This window comes from Leuciscus leuciscus (genome assembly GCF_965113295.1).
Source record: "Leuciscus leuciscus genome assembly, chromosome: 2".
Lineage (NCBI taxonomy): Eukaryota > Metazoa > Chordata > Actinopteri > Cypriniformes > Leuciscidae > Leuciscus > Leuciscus leuciscus.
In genome coordinates, this window is record NC_138726.1 from 12,158,783 (window position 1) to 12,180,809 (window position 22,027).

General features: G+C 36.9%; 2 protein-coding genes across 12 annotated transcripts in view; one reads left to right on the forward strand and one right to left on the reverse strand.

The window, feature by feature from the left end:
- myom1b (myomesin 1b) overlaps positions 1-8,327 on the reverse strand; it is a 61,004-nt gene extending 52,677 nt beyond the window's left edge. For 5 of the 10 annotated variants that reach the window (XM_082151320.1, XM_082151318.1, XM_082151319.1 and 2 more), the window contains exons 1-3: positions 7,392-7,539; positions 6,285-6,453; positions 1,361-1,495 (exon numbers count right to left, since the gene is read on the reverse strand). In XM_082151320.1, the coding sequence (XP_082007446.1) occupies positions 1,361-1,495; positions 6,285-6,427 (278 nt within the window). In that variant the 5' untranslated portion in view covers positions 6,428-6,453; positions 7,392-7,539. Of the gene's footprint in view, positions 1-1,360; positions 1,496-6,284; positions 6,496-7,391; positions 7,541-8,208 lie in introns of those variants that run through there. The other 5 variants (XM_082151313.1, XM_082151317.1, XM_082151316.1 and 2 more) reach the window with 5 other exon arrangements.
- Positions 8,328-16,027: 7,700 nt separating this feature from the next.
- Positions 16,028-21,930, forward strand: myl12.1 (myosin, light chain 12-1). Of its 2 annotated transcripts, none has more exons than XM_082153223.1 (4): positions 16,028-16,163; positions 17,000-17,211; positions 18,256-18,417; positions 21,128-21,930. In XM_082153223.1, the coding sequence occupies exons 2-4, from the start codon at positions 17,028-17,030 to the stop codon at positions 21,298-21,300; spliced, it is 519 nt and encodes a 172-aa protein (XP_082009349.1). In that variant the 5' UTR covers positions 16,028-16,163; positions 17,000-17,027; the 3' UTR covers positions 21,301-21,930. The 2 variants fall into 2 exon arrangements, with proteins under 2 accessions (XP_082009349.1, XP_082009350.1); XM_082153224.1 differs by having other exon boundaries at positions 16,029-16,163; positions 17,007-17,211.
- The last annotated feature ends 97 nt before the right edge of the window (positions 21,931-22,027 follow it).

Genomic DNA, 22,027 nt, shown 5'->3' on the forward strand with positions numbered 1-22,027 from the left:
GCCACTTTACATCTGTGTTCTTTAAGAGAACTTCCAATATCTTCCCATATACACTCTTAAATTTAAAGGTTCATCAATGGTCCTTTGAAACAACTTTTCCTATCAAGAACCATTTTGGCCAAAGTTAGCTGAATGGTTCTCCGCAAATTAAAAGACTGCTCAATGTTAAATGATAGGTTCCATCATAGGCTTTCCCCTGTGAAAAAGAAGTGCATTTAATTGTACTGAATGTGCAGTTGTAGTGCATTTCAAAGCTTAAAAGTATAGATAAATAAAATATAAAAAATACTTGCAGATAATATAATATTAATTAAATAAAAGGTCACTTAAGTGTACTTAATCAGAGTAAACTTTCATAACTGTTTAAAACACTTAAGTACAATTTATGTCAAATTAAAAGTTTTCCTTTTAAGTCCATTTAAGTCATACATTTTAATCATCTTTTGTTGTGCTTTAAAAAAGTACTTTTGTGTTGACTATACTAGAGCACATATAAAATAACTTTATTATAATAAATGTGTGTTATTCAATATTTCATCTACAGTTAATACATTTTAAATGTATTAAATTGCACCTTTATCATTACAAATGTGTAATTACAAATATTTAAATACCTGAAATACAAATTTAAAAATGAAATTTCATTAAAGTATATTTTAGTTTACCATAAGTGCTTATTAGTACATTCAGCAGTATACTTTAACCATATTCCAAGACAATAAAAGTCATTATAAAATGACAAATGAAGACCTCCGATGCAAAAGCCTCTAAAAGCCACCTATGTAAAAAATGAGATAATAATATTGAGTGAATGCTCTCCGCACATAGTATACGTTCATCAAATACTTTCACTTAAAACTCACTAAATCCCAGCCTCAGCCCATTCAGAAATGCCGGTACTTAGGTAGAAACCTACATAGGACCCTGATAAAAATGTTAATATTAAAGAAAAACATTAGACAGTCTTTTGCATCTGAAGTCTTCAAATATAGTTGGGTCATAAAAAGCACTCTAAAGTTCAGCTAATTACATTTAATATGAATGTAAACTATAATACATTTTCGTTTAATTGCTATTAACATGCAATTAAGTGTCCGAAACTATAGTGCTAAGTGTACTTCTTTTTCACAAGGGTTAAAGAACCATGAAACCTTTCTTCAATGGGATCTGACTCTGACTGTAAAATCATATGTGAAGCCTTTTTGTTGTAGGCAAATGGGACTTGTTTGAAGGCATGTGCTTATTATATTGCAGTGCCTGCTATGAACCCCAATGCATGCTAACAGTGGAAAATATGAAGTATAGAACAGCTGCATCATGTGTTTGTTCCAACACTAATAAAAACCATTGTTTTAATTACCTGCCCCTGAAGATGGGCACCACATAACCGATGATCTGGTTCTCCTTGTCCATGGCGAGATAGGTTGGCTTGGCTCTCTTGGGCAGAGGGCTAATCCCCCCCTCTTCTAGAGACGTGTATGTGGCAGCTCTAATGCTACAATAATGCAGAAATGGCAACATACACACACATCGGTGAGTATCCAGCACTTCTTTCACACACTATTATGATTTTTGGAAGGGGTGTGGTGTCGTGAAGAAAGACTGTTAAGGGAGCGGGAGCGAGAGGAAAGATTGTTAAGAGAGTGAATGGGAAGGAGGTTAATCGCCTCAGTGGTCCTACAACAGGACCTGAAGTGCATCAAAGCACCAAAAAAACTTCATCAATGGTGAAACATTTTTTAAGTAATAGAACCCCCTCTATAGTCACTCTTACAAGTCTATGAACTTTCACATTCACTGCCTTTCAATAGTGAAATGCTTTTCAGTGGTCCAATCTCCACAAAACATTTTACAAAAATCTACTTTTCTACTCTACTAAATGATTCAACACAAAACAGCATTTGCAACCCATTTTACTTCATTAACCTTTAAATGCGTGAATGTTCCACCAATCATTATTACATATTCGGGTCTTTAGCAACCCGGATCTATAACTACCACGGATGGATCTCTAACTGCCGCAATACTATAAAACTCTGTGTTCTCAGCGATGAATCGTTTACAACATGATGTGTATAAATGGGGTCTTTATAAATGGGTTTCTCAACTACATAGGCTACTAACTTTCTGTTTGGAACTCGCGCCACTTGAATGAATTGCTTGTGTTATAATATTCCTCATTTGTACAGTAAGTTGGTGTGGATAAAGACATCTGCTAAATGAAAATGTAAGCTTAATTTCTGACCTGTGTGCATTCAAAAATGTGTTCAAAAAAGTGTTCATTAGTGAAAAGCATATCCATTGCAACACCCGCAGCAATGCCTGAAGTCCACCACCAGAGGTCCTAATCACCTGAGTATTGATTCTCATGCCAGTTACTACAAAATAGACTACTCAGATTTACATTTTGTGAATTTGCATACTGTGTTTACATCCTGTAGATCCTTATTCCTCTGCCCCGTCCTTAAACTCATGCCTTTAGAACAGTGAATCTGAACAATATTCAAAGGCCCCCTCTCACTCACAATTTCTACCCAATAAAATGTTTGAGAGCTTGTCATAGTAAGTATGTTCATTATAAAAACAATCAATTAATAAGAAATATCTTGGTTTTTAGTCATCTTGAGTCCCCCTTATAAGTTTGTTGAGGCACATAGGTCCCGGCCCCCTGTTTGAGAACCACTGCTTTAGATGACATATAGCCGACACTTCATATATCCTTCACATATCACTATCTTATCCATGCCTCTCATGAGTGTGTATATAAATAGACATTCAAGGGTTCAGAAGAGATTGGGTGAGGGGGAACTAGGACAGCTAAAGTGATCCACAAAAACTATAATCTCCCAGCATGGAAAATATTTTAGTTTAGACAATAGTGGATAGCATGAGTAATGGGGTTTAAAGTTTAAACAGGAGCATTTGTGCCGACCTGCCATCCTGTGACACCTCAAATCCTGCTTAAAATCCTCTACAGCACAGCTCATAAAATAGGGATCTATTCAGGCTAAAAACAAATGTTTCAACGAGGTCTGTTTGCCTATCCCTTTGTGAAAAAGTACACTTTAGCATAGCCTACTTTTAAAAAGAGTACTATGTAAGGGATAATGTACATCCAACCGGTTGTTATCTCAGAGGGGTCTTGCATCAGCCTGAAGTAGGGGTGGGCGATATGACAAAAATATCAAATCACGATTTTTTTCAGGAAAATCACGATTCACGATTTTATCACGATTCTTTTTCATGTTGGTTTTACTATTTTGCAAGTGACTGAATATTACAGCCAAACAAATGTCCCTATTTTAAAAACAAAGCCTTAATAAAATATAAAACAAAAAAAGAATGGCAGACATTTAGGCCAAAGTGGCGAGGATAAAAATCTTTGTCATTATTTTCTTTGTTGTTAAAAATTAAGATTAAAGATACACATTACACATACAGGACAACTTAATATACAAATGAAATAAACAGTGCTTTATTTTTTCAGCTACAGTAAGTGTATTTAACAGTAGCATTGAAGAAAGTACTTGAACAAATATGAAAATAAAACACAACATAGACTTTACTGTATAAATTATACATTGATTCTTATTAAAGCTATTAAAGTCCTCAGTCAAGAGCAGTGAGTGATTTCCTCCTTGTGTTTTGTTGTTTTATTAACATTAAAAGGGATAGTTCTCCCGAAAATTAAAATTGTCATCTTTTACTCTCTCAAGTTGATTTAAACCTGAATAAGTTTCTTTCTTCTGTTGAAAATAAAAGATATTTGGAAGAATGTGGGTAACCAAACAGTTGATGTACCCCAGTGACTTCCATAGTATATTTTTTTCCTACTATGGAAGTCGATGGGGACCAGCAACTGTTTGGTTAGCCACATTCTTCCAAATATCTTCCTTTGTTTTCAGCACAAGAAAGAAATTAATACAGGTTTGGAACAACATTAGAGTGAGTACATTTTTGGGGGGATTTGGAAAGCAGTGCTCAACAAGGCAACCTATCTTACATTTCCATTTATTCATTTGGCAGAAGCTTTTAGGCTATCCAAAGTGATGTACAAATGATAAATATAAGTGGTTCATCTGGAGCAACTTAAGAAGTGTTAATATACAAACTTCTATATTTGTTCAGAGTATTACAGTCTAGAATGGAGAGAAAAGAAAGGAATAGTGAAATATACTAAATAAACAAACAAATAAATACATACATTTGTTTCCTGCAGTTAAACTTTTCTTTATTTTTCTTTTCTTTTTCTTTTAGTTGGTTTAATTATGAAATCAAGATTCTTGTATTGTATATTCTAAATTCGAAACACTAAATTGTTGGCTATACCAGAACAATATGGATAACACTGCTGGAAGACGATTGTTTTTTACAACTCTGAAAAATAGATGGTTTCTTCTGCATTAGATATTATTTGTTATCCTTTTGGAATGGATATAATCCATTGACACTTTTTATAGATACCATATTTACATTTACATTTATTCATTTAGCTGACGCTTTTATCCAAAGCGACTTACAATTGCTATATATGTCAGAGGTCGCACGCCTCTGGAGCAACTAGGGGTTAAGTGTCTTGCTCAGGGACACATTGGTGTCTCACAGTGGATTCGAACCCGGGTCTCTCACACCAAAGGCATGTGTCTTATCCATTGCGCCACTTCCACCATATAGTGGAAAAGACATCTTAAAAAAAGAAAGAAAATGCACTGTGGCTTCCTTCTCTCTATGTGTAAATATGAAAAAAAATACACTGTGCAAATAAAAATGTATGGCAACACTTTATTTTAAGTAATTTAGACGTAGTTACTACTTACTTAATATACTTACGTAATAACAGTGAATTATGCATAAATACAAGTAAGTAACCCTAAACCAAACCATAACCATAACTCTATAAGTACATGTAGTTAATTAATATTACTCAGTAGCCTTATTTAAGTACAATGTAACTAACTCAACTTAAAATAAAGTGTAACCAAGTTTTTTTTCTCTTTAACTTTCAACTTTTCGAATTTTATTTATTAAAATAACCAAAGTTCTTCACAATTGTTTTAGCAGAAGAGTATACGTTTTCAACTGAGACCTAAAACCCTTTATAGATAGCCTGCCGAATATAGAATGGAAGACTGTTCCACAATTTACTGTAAAAGCTCAGTCACCCTTTGACTTCTTCTTGGAACGAGGGACTGCCAACAACATTAAATCACACACACATACAGTAGGCTACATACAACGACTCAGAAAATTATGTAAATGCATAATGCATATGACACACATAATCAACATCTGATTTTGTAGCCTCTATAAATACACCATGATGTCAAGAACACCAAATGAAGTGCCAAGTTATGTTATGAATGTTATTTATATTACGGCACAAAATCGAGAACAAGAAACCAATAAAAGCATGATTTTAATTTGTGCAGATTGTTGTAAGATACTTGAGGGTACAGTAACATTAGTCCCAAACAAGACAGAAGATATAACCTTACATTCTGACATTCAGAGTGACCCAATAAGCAACTGCTGAGACAAACATGAGCCAACAGTCACATGACCTGAAGTAAATCAAACAAAGTATAGGCATGGATCCAAACCACAGAAAGGCCTAAAAAGATTCACAGCAAGTTTTGAATCAAGAAGCAGTCTATCTAGGAACCAAAGTTAAGTCTTAGATGCCCTAACTGTCCATCATTAAAACTCAACTTTCATTTGTTTTTACACAGACACAGCAGAACCTACTCCAAATAGCACTATTCTGTAAAGAAATGCTAATATAGTAGGCCTACACCTTCTTAAATATGATAGTCAACCGAAGAACATTATAAGTGTCAGCAACAAGCACACTGCATGCAGAATACACTTATCAATTGCACGTTTTAAGGAAGTTTTAAGGTTGGGTGGGAAATACTGATTAGCACAGATTACACAAAACAAGTGGGGCAACAGTAGTTGGTGTTTTTTGTCTTCATGTGAAGGATAAAGCTGCGGTCACATTCGTGAAATGGCGGGAACATTTCATGGGCAAAAAGTCAATATGGCATCTTGCGATGCATGAACAGCTTATGATCTGCGAGGGGAATTTAAACATGTGGATCCCTATTGAAATGACAGAATTTCGCCCGCAAATTTTCACCGAGCAACGGTAAACGTGACCGCACCTTAAAGACAAGTACGGGACTAATGATGAGCTGGCTGCTAGAATGAGTTAAGTTATGGGAAAGTTAAAGCTATGGGTTAAAGTTAAGGGATTTACAGATGATCTTGCCATGCTCTCTTACCCCTTGGTGCTTTTGCTGCTATGGGAAGAATAACTACTAGAGTTCTGCTGGTATTGGCTGATAGCAGACTCCGTCTCCCGGCTACGGTAGCCACGATCATAATGACGGTGGTGTTTCTGGTAGAATGGTATCGATCCCGACATTGTGTCCTCTTTAGCTCAGATACTGTCTTCAGATATGAATCTCTTTTAGTCAGAAGATTCAAAACTTTCTAACAACACATCAAATATGAATATTGCACCCAGTGATTTATCAGTAATAATTTCACAGTAAAGATTTATCAGCGCTTTAACTTCACAATCAAGTTGAACAGAATTTAGTTTGATGTCAATTTGTAGATTACTTTTTTGTTGTTGCTTTGGAGCACTTCTTGTTTTAACAATTTGCACTGGTAGCTCACGTACGTCTGCAAGTTAAAGATCTCTTTATCTAGAAAGCAACTGCTGTTTACTAACATCTGATAGACGTCTTTAAGACGTCAGTTTTACATACATTCTAAATCATAAACATCTTAAAGACATTTTCTCTCTCTCTCTCTCTCTCTCTCTCTCTCTCTCTCTCTCTCTCTCTCTATATATATATATATATATATATACACACAGACATGCATACATATAACCTTTTATATAGCCTACTGCTGAGTAAAAACAATACAACCACACTGGTAAGCCTATATAATGAAATGGTGACTGTAAGGTTACTGTTCTCAGGACATTTTAATGTCACACATTGATATTGCATGGTGGCCAAATACAATTTAGCTCTTTCATATTTGTTTTTTGTTTGTTTAAATATTGTTAAAAAGACGGTCTACAGGCTACCTCATTCTAAATAGATAGCCTAGATGTTTTTTTCTTTTCTTTAGATATTACTTAATATTTCAAAAAAATTAAGAAAGCATCAGGTTCCCACTGCCACCATATGACAACATGCCCGACAAAAGTTCAGCCTGTTAAATAATTTTTTTTTTTTTTTGACAGATAACCTCTTCCTTAAACTAGCACGGATTTAGTAGGCTATCAATTGCTAAATTCACGAGAACAAAAACTCCTGACAAATCTATTTCACCTGACAAACCTCAAGCGTTCATGCAGCGGATCATCTCACCTTGCCAAAGGTCTGCAAACAGCTCAGAGCCGGATCGGAGAGCAGCGCGTCAGGAATACTCAACCAAGATCCAAATCCAAGCGAAGACGCAAACTGGCACGGCGCTGTGAACGGGAGCTGCTGTCCACACAACAAAAATAATATTGGCAATGGCAGGAATGTCCAGGCGACTCTCACGACCTTTTAGGGCGACAGGGGCTGTTAAATATAGCCATAGTGCACAGGAGTATCGGTACATTTTACGCGAATGCCTCGTAACGTTGACGACTTTTGACGAGTTATATTGTTTGTTTATATTAGGCTGGCATATCAGTAGGCTATAACACTTAAAAAAAAATATATTGTGTTTTTACATTAGATGATAAATAACCAAGACTTTTGGCACAATATTGTGTTCTCACAAAAAATAAGTTTGTAAGGATTTACATAAAACAATAGACTAGATGTTAAAAATTAAGACTTCACACTGTGATCAACTACAGCTGTGGGTTTTTAAACCACATGTCAAAAGCTTTGTAAAGCTTAAACAGAAATGCCTATTCACCTTGTGTGGAAATATTTAGTACACACAAACATTTAAAGTGCCTACAATTGGAATCAAGTGAACCAATTTGTCGATCAGCACTACTAATAAAGGCTACACCTACAGAAAACCTCAATAAAGTATGGTTTGTTCAAAATCAGAGAACTGGTACAGTCAGAGAATTGTACTGTTGTACAAAATCAAAAAAGCTTCCTGATCTCTAACAAGGATGTTGGAATGGAATTTAAAGGGATAGTTCACTTTGAAATAAAATTTTGGTATGTTTTAGCTTACCTCAAGGGCATCCAAGATGTAGGTGTCTTTTTTTCCGCAGTAGTTTCAATTTTGATATTTTTAGGTCAAACCGTTCTTGTCTGTCAGTCAAATAATGCAGGTCTATGGTCACCACCTCAAAGAGCAAGCACAGAGTCCAAATTAAAACAATTCCACATCGTCCAAATTAAAACAATTCCACATCGTAAGTACACATTGTCGGCCTAAGACACGAAACGAGCGGTTTGTGTGAGAAAACGAACAGTATTTATATCGTTGTTACCTCTTGAACACAGCCGCGTCCAAATGATCTGAGGGTGCGGGCGGGTATAGATATATACACTAGATATCGCCTTGGCTACGGTTTCGTTCCAATGAACTGCAGTAGCCAAGGCGACATCTAGTGTATATATCTATACCCGCCCGCGGGTATATATCTATACCACCGAAGCACGCGAAAATTGATCAGACTTGTTCCATTGACTTGAATGGTCAATATAAGTCTTCAAAGCCCTGACCGGACAGAGATTATGCAACTGTAACTGTAACTGTTCCTCTGACTCAAACAGGGGAGATGGTCTGTAAAGTAATAACTTGAGACTTAAAGGATGTAGAGAAAATCTTGGTCAAATATTCCTGGATCAAAGTCCATTCAGGTCACCAACTCTCTTAACAGGTTGTGTTCGGGTCATTTTGACCCGGAGAAAATTTTCTTTTCCCCAAAAACACTAGTTAATGTTATCGCATTGGACTGAAACTTAGTGACTTTGTTCACAAAGGTGTCACCTTGTTGTTACACTTGTGATGTTCCCGGTCAAAAATGACCGGCCTACAAAAAATATCTTATAAATCACTCATTATACTATATTATCACCCAATATTGGATTCAATCTTTTTGTCAACTTGTTCTCTTTCAATTAGGACTGGTTTTATATTTCTATTTGCATCTGATTAATCGTAGGCCTCGTTTATCTGAGAGAAGGAATCTCATTTTTTTTGTAAAAAAAAGCGTTATGAATAATTTTCACAATATTCATTAAAATATGAAAATGTTTGTTTTGAAAAACTTTTATTTTGTATAAAACCATTTTGTAAAACGATTGCTTGATGTGTGAGAAAAAAATGAGGTTTGTTTTTGCGTGTCAAGCAACTACGAGCTCAGAGACCAGCAGGCAAATGTGGAGGGGAAAGGAACTGAACTCAGTTTTATACCAAGCAATTGAACCAAGAGTGACAGCATCCTAGATACTTCTTGGGCCTGCTGTATGTATTCACATTAAACAAGCAAACTAGATTTTTCCGGTATGGAATTTTAGAAATGGTTAGATTACCTTCATAAGCCTCTGACCTTATTGTTCTCTTCCTTTCAAAGGCCTTCATCTCAGCTGTGGTTCGCACTAACAATAGCCATGCTATTGTTATCCTCCGTCACATGCAACACATGCCAAAAACAATGTGTGTGTGTGTGTGTGTGTGTGTGTGTGTGTGTGTGTGTGTGTGAGAGAGAGAGAGAGAGAGAAATAGAGAGATACATATAAATAAATAGAAAAAGGGGGAGGGGCCCAGAGGCAACCAGACAGTGTCTCATGCAGGTCTAACAGATATGCATAAATGGGGCCAGACTACAGAGAAGAAAGAAACACACACACACACACACACACACACACACACACACACACACACACACACACACACACACACACACACACACACACACACACACACACACACACACACACTATATCTACAGTAAATAGGAACCGTTCATAGAATTCTATTGTTTTTATATACAGCTGGTAATACATATTATAACCAAACCTTGCACGACAAATCCTAACTCTAAGAGAAAACGTTCTGCATTTTTACATTTCTTTTTAAAACAACATTTTTTAAACAAAACTTCATTTACTCTATTGTATACCATTTTTACAAATGTGGATTTTTTTTTGTCAAGTAGCTCACTTCTGGGAACACATTTGTCCCCAAAATATGGCTGAGTAGGTACACGCATGCAAAGTCAGTATTAGAAAGTTAATCAACCCCCTTGACCTGCAAGACAGTTTGCCGCTGAGAACTAAATTTTATGAAAACAATTCAACAAGGGCATCAGTAAACTATTATAGAAAGTCTATTACAGTTTTTGCCTGTTGCTTGAACACTATAGACCCATGCTTAGACTAAAGTAACACAACTTGAAGCTTTTGTTACCATACCTCAAACACATGTACCCATACCTTAAACAAAAGCGCTGCTTTGCACTCTAGTTGCAATTCTGCAACACACTTACTCCTTTATACAACACACTTGGTCCTGCATACTACACTCTATTTCATACATAAGACACTTCGTTCAAAAATGAAATCTCAGGGTGCCATTTGGAAAACCCATGTATCCAAAATACAAAACACATCGGGTAATTGCAACCACTCAAATACACACCTGAAGGCACATACTTGCAAAACTGAACACCAATCAGCCAGCTACAAAAAGAGGAGGAGGAGGAGGAGGTCAAGGTTGAAGAGGCCATGCACGGACCCCTATTTCTGATGATATAAGAGCAACTTTGGTGGACCATGTCATCAACCATGGCCTGACTATGAGGGAAGCTGGGCAGAGAGTCCACCCACATCTAAGCCGCTTCACAGTGGCATCTGTAATACTGTAAGAACATTCCGACTAGAAAACAGGTATGTCTTCACCTCTCTACCTTCTACTCTACTCAGATGGTATTTACAGCACTGTACTACAGTATATCACATTACCACATCACGTGTACAGGGTATTGCAGGGTGCTAATGCTCCTTTTGCAGCCAAAGTGGTAGTTTTTGTGAAACATACCATGATTCAGGGGCGTCGGACTGGGGGTAAAACCAGTACTGATTACCAGGGCCCCAAGGGGAGAGAGGGCCATCAGGACTGCCTAGGGCCCGGGATCTTGTGCTACGCCCCTGCCATGATTACTTACAGTATATTGAGATGTTTCAGTACAGTGGATGGTACAGTATATACAGTAAAGTACTGTAAGAAAAAGAAGCAAACCAATGACAATTTGTGGTTGTATTTCTCTAGAATGACTAGAAGACCTTCTGGGGGAGGACACCAACGCCTGTTCACACAACAGCAGGAACTTGCCGTTGTGGACCTAGTGAGGGCAGACAATGCCATCCGTCTCCACCAGCTACGACAGAAAATACTTGCAGACAGGCAAGTGTTCAACAACATAAACCATGTGAGCATCACCACCATCAGACGCATCTTGGGAAAACACAACATAACCATGAAGCAGCTCTACAGGGTCCCATTTGAGAGGAACAGGGTCAAAGGACTTCGAGCTATATGGCGTGTATATGACCGCCAACCACATGCCCTGGAATAGGCCTGCGGCGACATTCAGGTGACAGCAACCCATGGATGGTTTCGACATGCAAGGGGATATTTTCCCCGGTGCCTAGTGGGAGAAGACATTGCTTGCGATGTCGATGAGGTCCTGTGGCCAGACCCCAACAGACGGCGGGATCCATGAGCCCACGTATGCACAATTGCCATGATTTTCTGTGTTTACAGTATAGTGTTTTTTCTATTACAGTTTTTCTCGATTGTTTACACACATTTTCTGGTACTTGAGACACAATGACCACAACATGTAACTCATTCACCAACCCCCTGAACCAATTCTGCTAAACTACAGGCACAATTCCTGCTTTACACTCAAATTGTACTTCTAAAACACACTTTTTTCAAAACACTACACACAATTCTCTGCTTTTGGCACAATTTTCATGCAGAAAATCTCTTGTTTTCACAAGGAACACACTGCCATTCAAATATGCACACTGACTCATCACATGGGCAAACACCCGTCACACAGTTTTACAATTAGCAATCAGAGCTTTAGCATAAAAGGGCAACAGGTCAGCTCTTCAATGGTGCAATGTTTGCCAACATTGGATTTTTTTTTTTTTTTTACTGTAACTGTATACAGTAAATTCTTCTGTTGTTTTGTATGTAGACCACTGTATGTACAACTTTGTGTTGGTTGGGATGTACACTGTGAACATTGTTTTTGTGGGAAAAATAAAATATATTTGTTACCATGTATTTGTGTGTTCTGAGTATAAAAACAATATTCTCAAATATTTTACAACACACTTATGTATGTACTGTCTTTAGTAAGTGTAACACTGAACAAAAAAAGGCCTAAGTCATTATGATGAATGGAGAAGAAGTGTTTTCCATTCATCATAGTGTTTTACATTGAGCACATCAGTGTTCAACTGGTTCTTATAAATGTCTATTCATATGATGGTTTGTGTGTGTCATTTGAAAACAAAATACCATTTTGAGAAGAAATAACACTGTTTTGAATGTAAAGTGTCATTTTGCAGGAGAATTGAGGGGTTTTGCCCATTGTGTGTGTTTTTTTGGATTTGTGTGTAGAGTTCTGAGAATATGAGGCATGCTTTCAGAAAATGTGTGTAAACAATCGAGAAAAACTGTATTATAATTATTATTATTTCTTGCTTTATCTGAATTCATGTTACTGCAATGTACAGTATCGAGTAGGCCTATTTGCTTTTTTGGTTGTTTGAAAATGTGCCTCCTGAAAATATGCCTTCTGAATAAACAGTGAAAATCCAAGACTGCAGTGTTTAATATAAAGTAGACTAGTGTGTTCCCCCTGATCTGAAAATGTATGCATATGATGCAAGTATGTGTCATTTTGTCATCAGAGTTACATTTTGACAAAGGAATGTTAGGTTTTGATGGCAGAGTTTAGGTTTTGATAGTAGAGTTTCAATTTGACACAGATGTGAATGGTGTATTTCCCAGTGTTGTGTCATGTTTACTTGTGTGTAGAGTTTTGGCACAATGAGCGAAGTTTTGCAAAATGTGTTCAAGCAACGGGCAAAAACTGTAATACACATTTGAGTGATTCTGAGAACTTAAAGTTGATGAAAAATTTGAGAAAAAAAAAATCAGCTCTAAACATTCATGTACAAAATTATTCAACCCTCAAAATCAAATTTTGTGAAGAATCTCTTATACTTCTCTTATACTTTATACTACTCTACTGCAATCTTGGCCTATTCCTCGCTTGAAAAAGCTTCCAGATCTTTGATAATCTTTAGTTTTCACGTTACCACTGCTTTCTTCAAATTCCACCAAATATTCCATATTTGACCATGTTGATGGTGTTCTTCTGCTCATAAGCTTAGCCTTTTTTGCACCCGACATACTGCTGATCCATGGGTCCAAAAAATGTCCAGTATACATTCTGTGACAGAATAACAGACCCTCAAATTGAGTATATTTAGAAGAAAGGATGGACTCACCAATGTTGCATCTCCTCCTCCTCCTCCTCCTCCACCAGAATTTGCTGGGATATTTGAGCTGGATGCTCTGGAACGACGGCCACTCCATCACGGCCTGCGAGCCCGAGGCAGCCACAGTGTTCGTCCCGGAAACGGAGCTGGCTACCATCAGATCCAAGGAGTCTACCCTCGACTCCACCGTGGTCCTGGTCTGCTCTGGTGGTCTTCTGATCTGCTGTAGTGGTCATCAGCCCATCTGCTCCGCCGTGGTGGACTTCAGTTCTGCCGTAGGGATCTTCAGTTCCGCTGAGATGGTCTTCAGCCCCATCAGCTCCGCCGTGGTGGACCTCAGCTACGCCTTGGTGGTCTTCTGCTCCGCCTTGGTTGTCTTCAGCACTTCTGCGATAATCTTCAATCCTGTCAGCTCCACCCTGGTCACTTGCCATGCCGGTTCGTGGAGGCTCTGATGCGATCGGGAGCAGTAAAATAATCGTAACGACTCCACACAATCGAGGATTTTTTGGACAAAACACCCACCAGATCATTGGTGGGTGCAAATCCGGCTCAAAATCAGCCTTAAAATCGTCCATAGAAGCCCTGTGTGTTCAGTCATTCTTTGTGAAGTCTTGCTGCATGTGTCACACTGCATTTCTGAGCACTATTTCTGGTTTACCGTGTCATGGTTTTTGATCTTCAGTTCTGCCTGTGTTTTCTGACCTTTTGTTATCTGGATTGTTTGGCTTTTGGTTTTGATCATTTGCCTGTTTTGTGGACAGATTGTGCTTTTGATCTGGTCAGTTTGTGGTTTATTTCAGCTAACAAAAATATATTCTTAGAACGTTTTGTTAACGTTCCCATTAAGTTTATGAAATCTTTATTTCTGAATGTTCAAAACGTCCTGTTTTTTTTTTTTGTTTAAAAACTGAAAACTTTAAATGTTTTTTTTTTTTTTTTCTCTCTCTCTCTTGGTGATACAAATGTTAAGGGAACATTCCGTTTTATAAGTTTGTAAACCTTTAGGAACGAATGTCCGAATGTCCGGGGAACGAATGCCCGGGGGAAAAACATTCCATGAATGAACGTAGCCTATAACGTATTTGAGCTAACATTTTAAGAACATGTTCAGAGACCAGATAACTCTGAACAAACGTTCTATTAATGTTACTGGAAGAATGTTCATTCAAAACTTTGAGAGAACCTTGCCAGAATGTTCTGAGAAAGTTTCCTGTTAGCCGGGAATGCATTAAGTTCCAGTTATATTGATGCCAATCAAACCAAAAGAGAATGCTCGTCCTGGAAAAAGTGTGTGCATGTTCAGGCCAGCTGCCTGTTTCTGAGACTATGTTGTTGTCATGAATATGCTTGTGTATTTTCGTCCCTCATTAAAGAAGCTTTGTGATAGTGTTTGGAAGAACACACGTTTGGCTGACCCTGGGATTGTAACATGGGTTTAAACACAGCTGCTGCACTACGTCTTCTTCTGAAAATATGCAGCGAAACTACAAGCCTCTCAACATGATGTCATACAATAAATCGCACTAGTATTTCATTGTTATAATGTTCAACCCTGTGTTGAAGTATAGCCTTTAAAAAAATATATTTATAGGGATATTTTTTTCATAGTTCATCATTTTGAATGCCTCCTTGCATGTAATAACTACTGTGTGACTTCTGGAAAAATAAAGTTTGGCAGAAAAATATGTCATAATGGCTTCTCAAAAGTTTGGCCTGCGCGAGTCCATGCGCTAATTGTACTACAGCACACAAGTAGCCTACTACGCTCTCTTGTGGTCATACAGTAGAATTGACATTTATTTTCAAGTAGGCCTATAAAGACCTTTTTACAGACCCATTAATACTATGGAACAAAAAATATTATAAATGTGTTAAATTACTTTTGTTTTTTATTCCCCTTAGTACTGTACTGTTAAATGTATTATTATTGTTATATATTTTTTTATATTTATATTTGACAAATGTTATTGTTTTAATATTTTGTTTATTTATCCATTTAAATCAAATGTATTTGTTTATTAAGTTAATTAGTTGAATCTTTTTTTTTATATATATATTTTTTTATGTTTCTCTAAACCTTTTCACAGACGTTTCCACTTGCCAGTTTGAAAACCCCTGATTTAGGGTATTTTTTTTAGGGTATACCTTTATTTTTATTTTATTTTTTTAAATTGTGAATCACTATAGTTTTTCATGTCTGTGTGATAACAAGCTAATCTTTCTGTCTCTAAAATCACACCAAAAAACAAATTAGTAAAACAATGCAGTAAATATTACGTCTGCTCACGCTGAACAGGGGAAAAAAATGAATTCAGACCGTATATGGACATGTTTAAGAACGATTACGTGTCTGTGGGCGTGTCTGGAGAAACTAACACCGAAGAAGTACGGGAAGAGCATGTTATTTATGATACTTCATTAAATAATTTAGTCTCATAATAAAAGTCTGGTAATTGAATTGATTTTTTTGTATAAATTAAGTTCATTACGGTTTAGTGCTTGTTACTGCAGATTTCGTAAGTGTTTATCTTTCACCCGTGACACCCTTTCAGTTGTGTGTTGGTCTGGTCGAGGCTTGCGGAAGCGACAGTGAAATCCGGAAGTTTGGGCGGTGGTTGAAACTAAGCAGCTGTCGATCTCGGGTGTTCGGTGAGAAGCTTATTTTTCTTTCTTTTAATTTCTTTGATCTGTAGTTACCGTTCGTAAATATTGTTTATAACATTTCGTTTTAAAAGTCTATGTATTTTCTTAACGTTCAATACAACCTATACGAGCAGGGAGATTAAACGAGCCACCGTGTGCTCTGTTTGCTGACGGTTCGGATTAAAAATCTCTAAACATATTGCCTATAAAATGTTATCCACTAGAAGTATAAGATGGTTTAACATCGGGGAATATGTAATCTATTGCTAAAGTGCATTTACTTGCTTCCTGTCTCATGTTATGGTTACTTTGACCTTGTCATCGAAATTAGGCTAACGTAAAGTAGTTTTGAGCATCACTGTAAATAGTGGATCTGTATTAGGTAACTAATGTGCTATAAATAAATCAAATGGGTCACAAATGTAGGTTATGATGATGATGATGATGATGATGATACAGAAGACTCTCGGCCTCCTCCCGCACTCTTTATTTCGACGTTGTTTTCGTTGTCCTTTGAAATAAAGTTTGTTTAAGCAGTAATTGTAACTTACCTGTTTTGTTTTTACATTTTTCTCAACGTTTAGCTTTTAGGTCCCAGTATAAGGAAAGTCTAAAGTAGATTTTGTTTTGCAGTGGACTTGCCTCAGCACGCCAAAAAATATGTAGGCATTTTAGAAGATACCATCTTAGTGTTTATAGCATCTAGAAGGAAGAGTTACTATTATATCATTAGTAAAAGACATGTTTGCTTTTACTTTTTTGAATGCACAATTCTTTTTGCAGAAGAATCTAGTGGGGATGTGTTTGGGGATGTGTGTGATATGTCTTTTGTCTTTTTTAAGCTTGTAGGTAAAGCCAAATACAGCCAAAATGTCGAGCAAACGTGCCAAGGCAAAGATAACCAAGAAGCGCCCTCAGCGCGCGACTTCCAATGTCTTCGCTATGTTCGATCAGTCACAGATTCAGGAATTTAAGGAAGCATTCAACATGATCGACCAGAACCGGGATGGTTTTGTCGATAAGGAGGATCTTCATGACATGCTTGCTTCTCTTGGTAAGATTTTATAGCATTGAGGACCACTATCTATGCTCTTTAAAGTCCCCTGATGGGTTACAATTCTTGCTGTTGTTTCATTAACCATTTCATTGTTTTTAGTTTAATCATATATATTCTCCAGAATGCAGATGTGAGAGGAACTGATGACATTTGGAAGATTAAATATGTCATATATATATGTGTATAGCACAGTTCTCTTATTAATGACTGCTGAAGGATTGATCCAGATTACAAAACATCTCAAAGGAATAGTTCACCCAAAAATGAAAATGATCTCATAATTTACTCACCCTCAAGCCATCCTATGTCGTAAATGACTTAATTCTTTCAGCCGAACATAATCTGAGTTGTGTTAAATCAATAATCCTGGCTCTTCCCAGCTTTGTAATAGCACTGAATAGTGTCCGAGTTTTTGAAGCTTCAAAAAGCACTTCCATCCACATAAAAGTAATTCATACGACTACGGCTACTGAACAATTAAAAACAACAAAGCAAGTACTGTTTTTCATGTATCTATTAATAGACAAGTAAATGTTCAGAAAGTGGTTTAAAAAAATCCAATTGTTTTTTTTAATGTCAATATAGTGAGACCAGCTGGCTAAATAATGTTTTGCATATGAATAGATGGTTAAATATATTAAATGACGTAATTGCAGTTGTGGAACTTTGGTTTTTAACCGTCGTTTACAATAAGTTTTTGTTGGATTACTGTTGTTGTATTGACTTTTTTTGTTTTTTTGTGAATAACCAAAACCGTCGTATTATACCATCTCATCATTGGAGCACTATTAAACTCACTGTAATGGCATCTAAATGCAGTGACATGGAAACCACACATTAGATATAAAATAAAACTGCTAAATATAACATTACAAACTGCTCGTAGGGCTTGGCAGTATGACCAAAATCTTATATAATTATATGTGTGTGTATAAGCATGAATTTACATAAATGTTGTATCTAAAAAGCCAAAAAAGTAATTATGTAGACTGAGTAGTTTCACAGCCTAATAGAATGAATCTGTTTTTCACTGTCTTTCAGGGAAGAACCCAACAGATGATTATTTGGAGGCCATGATGACAGAAGCTCCCGGGCCTATAAACTTCACTATGTTCCTCACTATGTTTGGAGAGAAGCTTAACGGCACAGATCCAGAGGAAGTCATTCGCAATGCATTTGCCTGCTTTGACGAGGAGGGAACAGGTAAAATGATTGTCTCATCGAATCCATTTATGCAACACAACTTCTGCTACAACTGTGTTCTGCATCACTGAATCCCTTTAGAATGAATTGCTAAATATTGCAGCTGGCTCCTGCACAAAAAAAAAAAAAAAAATTAAAGATGTATGCATTTGAATTTAACATGAACTTAATGTGATGGTTTATTTATTATTAACCATTTTTACGCATATTTGATTGTTTAAATCATAAAATAGTTTTCAAAATGCATTTAAATTTCATGAATGCACATAAATTGCTTATTTTAAATAAGTTAAAAGTTAAAAAGTATGAACATGGTTAACGTGACTAGCTGTGGAACAAGCAATATTCAGTTAGTTAAAATGTATGAGATTGAAGCAAATTGGAATTGATGATAAATGTATAAACTGGGTGATAGTACTTATAAACAATGCTTTTAAATGCACTTTTTTTTTTTTTTTTTTTTTTATCTTACCCGTTTAATTTATGAATGACAGACAAATATGCATCACATTTAAGCCTAGTTTCACAGACAGGGCTTAGATTAAGCCAGGATTAGGTTTTAGTTCAATTGGGACATTTAAGTAGCTTTTATAAACGTGCTGTTTTTATAAAACATTACTGTTGTGCATCCTGAGACAAAACAATGACACTGATGTATTTTAAGATATGACAGTGCAAGTTGCTTTCAATTTAAACAGCGCAAATATGTATTTTAGTCTGAGTCTAGGCTTAAGCCTTATCTATGAATATATATACGATATACTTAAAGCGAAATCACAGAATTAACTGATGTGACGTCATTTCAAACAAAATCAGGCAGAAACAAAGTTCGCTTTCCGGAACACTGCTAAACACCTTCATGCTCCCATTGGTCCGTGGCGATTACATATTAGGTAGATGTGCGCGGAGGCTCCGCCGCCTTTCACGTGAAAACCTTTTCTGGTTCATGTGGCCTGTGCAGTCGGTCGAGGTCAGACGTCAGTGAGTGAAAACATGAACACACTGGAGAGCTGCTTTATGATGAAACGAGACACTGACGCTGTTTATCATGTTTAATATGGTAAAACTGCTTGATTTTAAGATATCTAGTCTAGTGTATAAAGTGATATATTAATAAACGTGATGTGATTTCACTGGAGTGCCGCAGAGCTCCAGCAAACATAAACTCGTTGCTATGATCATATGCTTTTCTAACGCTTTGTTAAAATGTCTGCCGTGTAATGTGTATGTTTTATTAATTATTCATCTAACAGTTCTCAGCAGGGCGAGCGGCGTCAGATGTTTGATAAGATAACAGCATATCGCTGCTCCTGTATTTCGAACTTTGTTTTACCCCTAAACGTTGAATAGGAACTTTGTTGTGAGTATTTCGAGGCCTTTAGTTTGTTTGTGTTAACTGTACTCCAAATTGATGGAAGTTTTATATGCAATTCAGATACTACTCAATCTTTTTGAGTGTGAAGAGTAGGGATGGGGCCGATCCGATCCAGTATCGGTATCGGGACCGATACCAGCGTAATTCACGTATCGGAATTTCCCGATCCAACCTGCGGAGATATCCGATATCCTTGAGTCATGTCTGCGCTTTAACGTTGTCTGCTGAAATGACTCCAAAAGTGATTCCCGCCGGCTAGTCTGCTAGCTGGCTGCAAACTGCGGAATGGATTTCCTGAACGGAGGCGCGGCTCAATGAGACACAGAGTTATGAGACACGCCACCGCTCAGGAAATCCATTCCGCAGTTTGCGGCCGCTGTGTGGAAATTCTTCACACTGGAAACACCGCAGAGCAAGACAGCAAAATGCAATGTTTGCAAAGCCGTAATTCAGAGCTCGTTGAAGCTCCCTCGCGTCGTACAACACAACGAATGCAATCAAACATTTAAAAAAGCACCACGTTACTGTGCGTTCACACCAAACGCGAATAGCGCGTCAAATTCGCGTCTGCCGCGTCTAGTTGGACGCTTGAATATTTTGAATCCATTCGCGCGCCCAGAGCGAAATTGACGCTCGTAAAAAGCAAAAGTTTGAAGCGAAATTGACGCGCGTCTGAGGCGAAATCCGCTTGTCTGTTTGCACATGGCTGATGTTGATCGAGCATTCATCGAGAGAGTTACAGCATCGGAGCGAGGATCACCCTTTAGATAGTGTGTGTGTGTGTGTGTGTGTGTAAGATGTTTACACTTGCACTTTTCTTATATTTCAAGACTCAAGTATTTGACATTTTGGGAATGTAATAAATATTGACATGACCTACAGTTGCATATTTGTTTTCAGAATGGGATTTTTCCTGTTAACAGGATTTACTGTTTTTCTGACTTCCTTTTCTGACCTTATACTTACCATACATGCATAAATATGTAGGCCTACATATCATACTTGCCTGTTGAGAGGAGTTTATTTCAGCATCATATAAAATAAACAATAATGATAATAATAATATTAAAGCAAACACAGCTCTGGTATCGGAATAGTATCGGTATCGGCCGATATCCAAATTCAGGTATCGGGATCGGATCGGAAGTGAAAAAATGTGGATCGGTGCATCCCTAGTGAAGAGTTCTACTCAGTTTCTCTCCAAAACGGCATAAAAACTAAAATATTAAAACACTGAGGAAAGAAAATCACACTTAGAGACTTTCCAAATCACCAGATTGTCTCTGGACCAAGAGGATCATTTGATTATTTCTTTCTTTCTTTTTCTCCTCATAGGCTTCATTCCGGAGGACTATCTGAGAGAACTTCTGACCACTATGGGCGATCGATTCACAGATGAAGAAGTCGATGAGCTCTTCAGAGAAGCGCCAATCGATAAAAAGAGCAACTTCAACTACGTGGAGTTCACCCGTATTCTTAAACATGGAGCCAAAGACAAGGACGATTAAAAAAGCAAACAAAAAACACCCTGCATCCGTTTTAAAAATCCCTTTTAGGCTAGAGAAATCCTGTGCTGTCCCCTTGAGAATCCAACTTTAACTCTGGAAATTAAGTGTTCACTCTACACCACTCACTAGACCTCATATTTGGAACGGGTTATGATACGGTATCACAGATAAAGTCATGTCTCTCTAATACTGAAATCCTCATGGTTTGGGCTATCAAAATCACTTTGGTTTTGAGGTGTTTAAATGTTGTTTTTCTTATGTTAGCATGCCAGTGTTTTGTTTTTAGGTGTATGCCAACTGGAACAAATTCCACTTTATTCGTCACACCTTACTGTTAATTGGGGGAAGTATTTTGTAAGTATAGGGCTCTCATGGATCATGTTTTCGTATATTTTGTTCATGTCTAAGGTTTTTTTTTTAACAGTGTAACTTTGTAGTTACATTTAGCTAGTCGCGCACAGGTAAGTTATCTCAGACCTCTAAGACAGTCTTGTTTTTGTTTAATCAGACAGTAAAAAATGTGAACATGTTGATGTGTTTAGATGCATTTGATCTCGTTTGATTTCATTGCCTAACTGAGTTTTTACATCTGATAATAAGTATTTTGAATAAATCTCTCATATTAAAACATTTTGATGTGTATTTTTTTTTGTTTACTATGTTTTTGATGTAATTATGAATACAGTCATAATTGCAGTGCTGATGATGGTTTTATAATTCTGTTCAG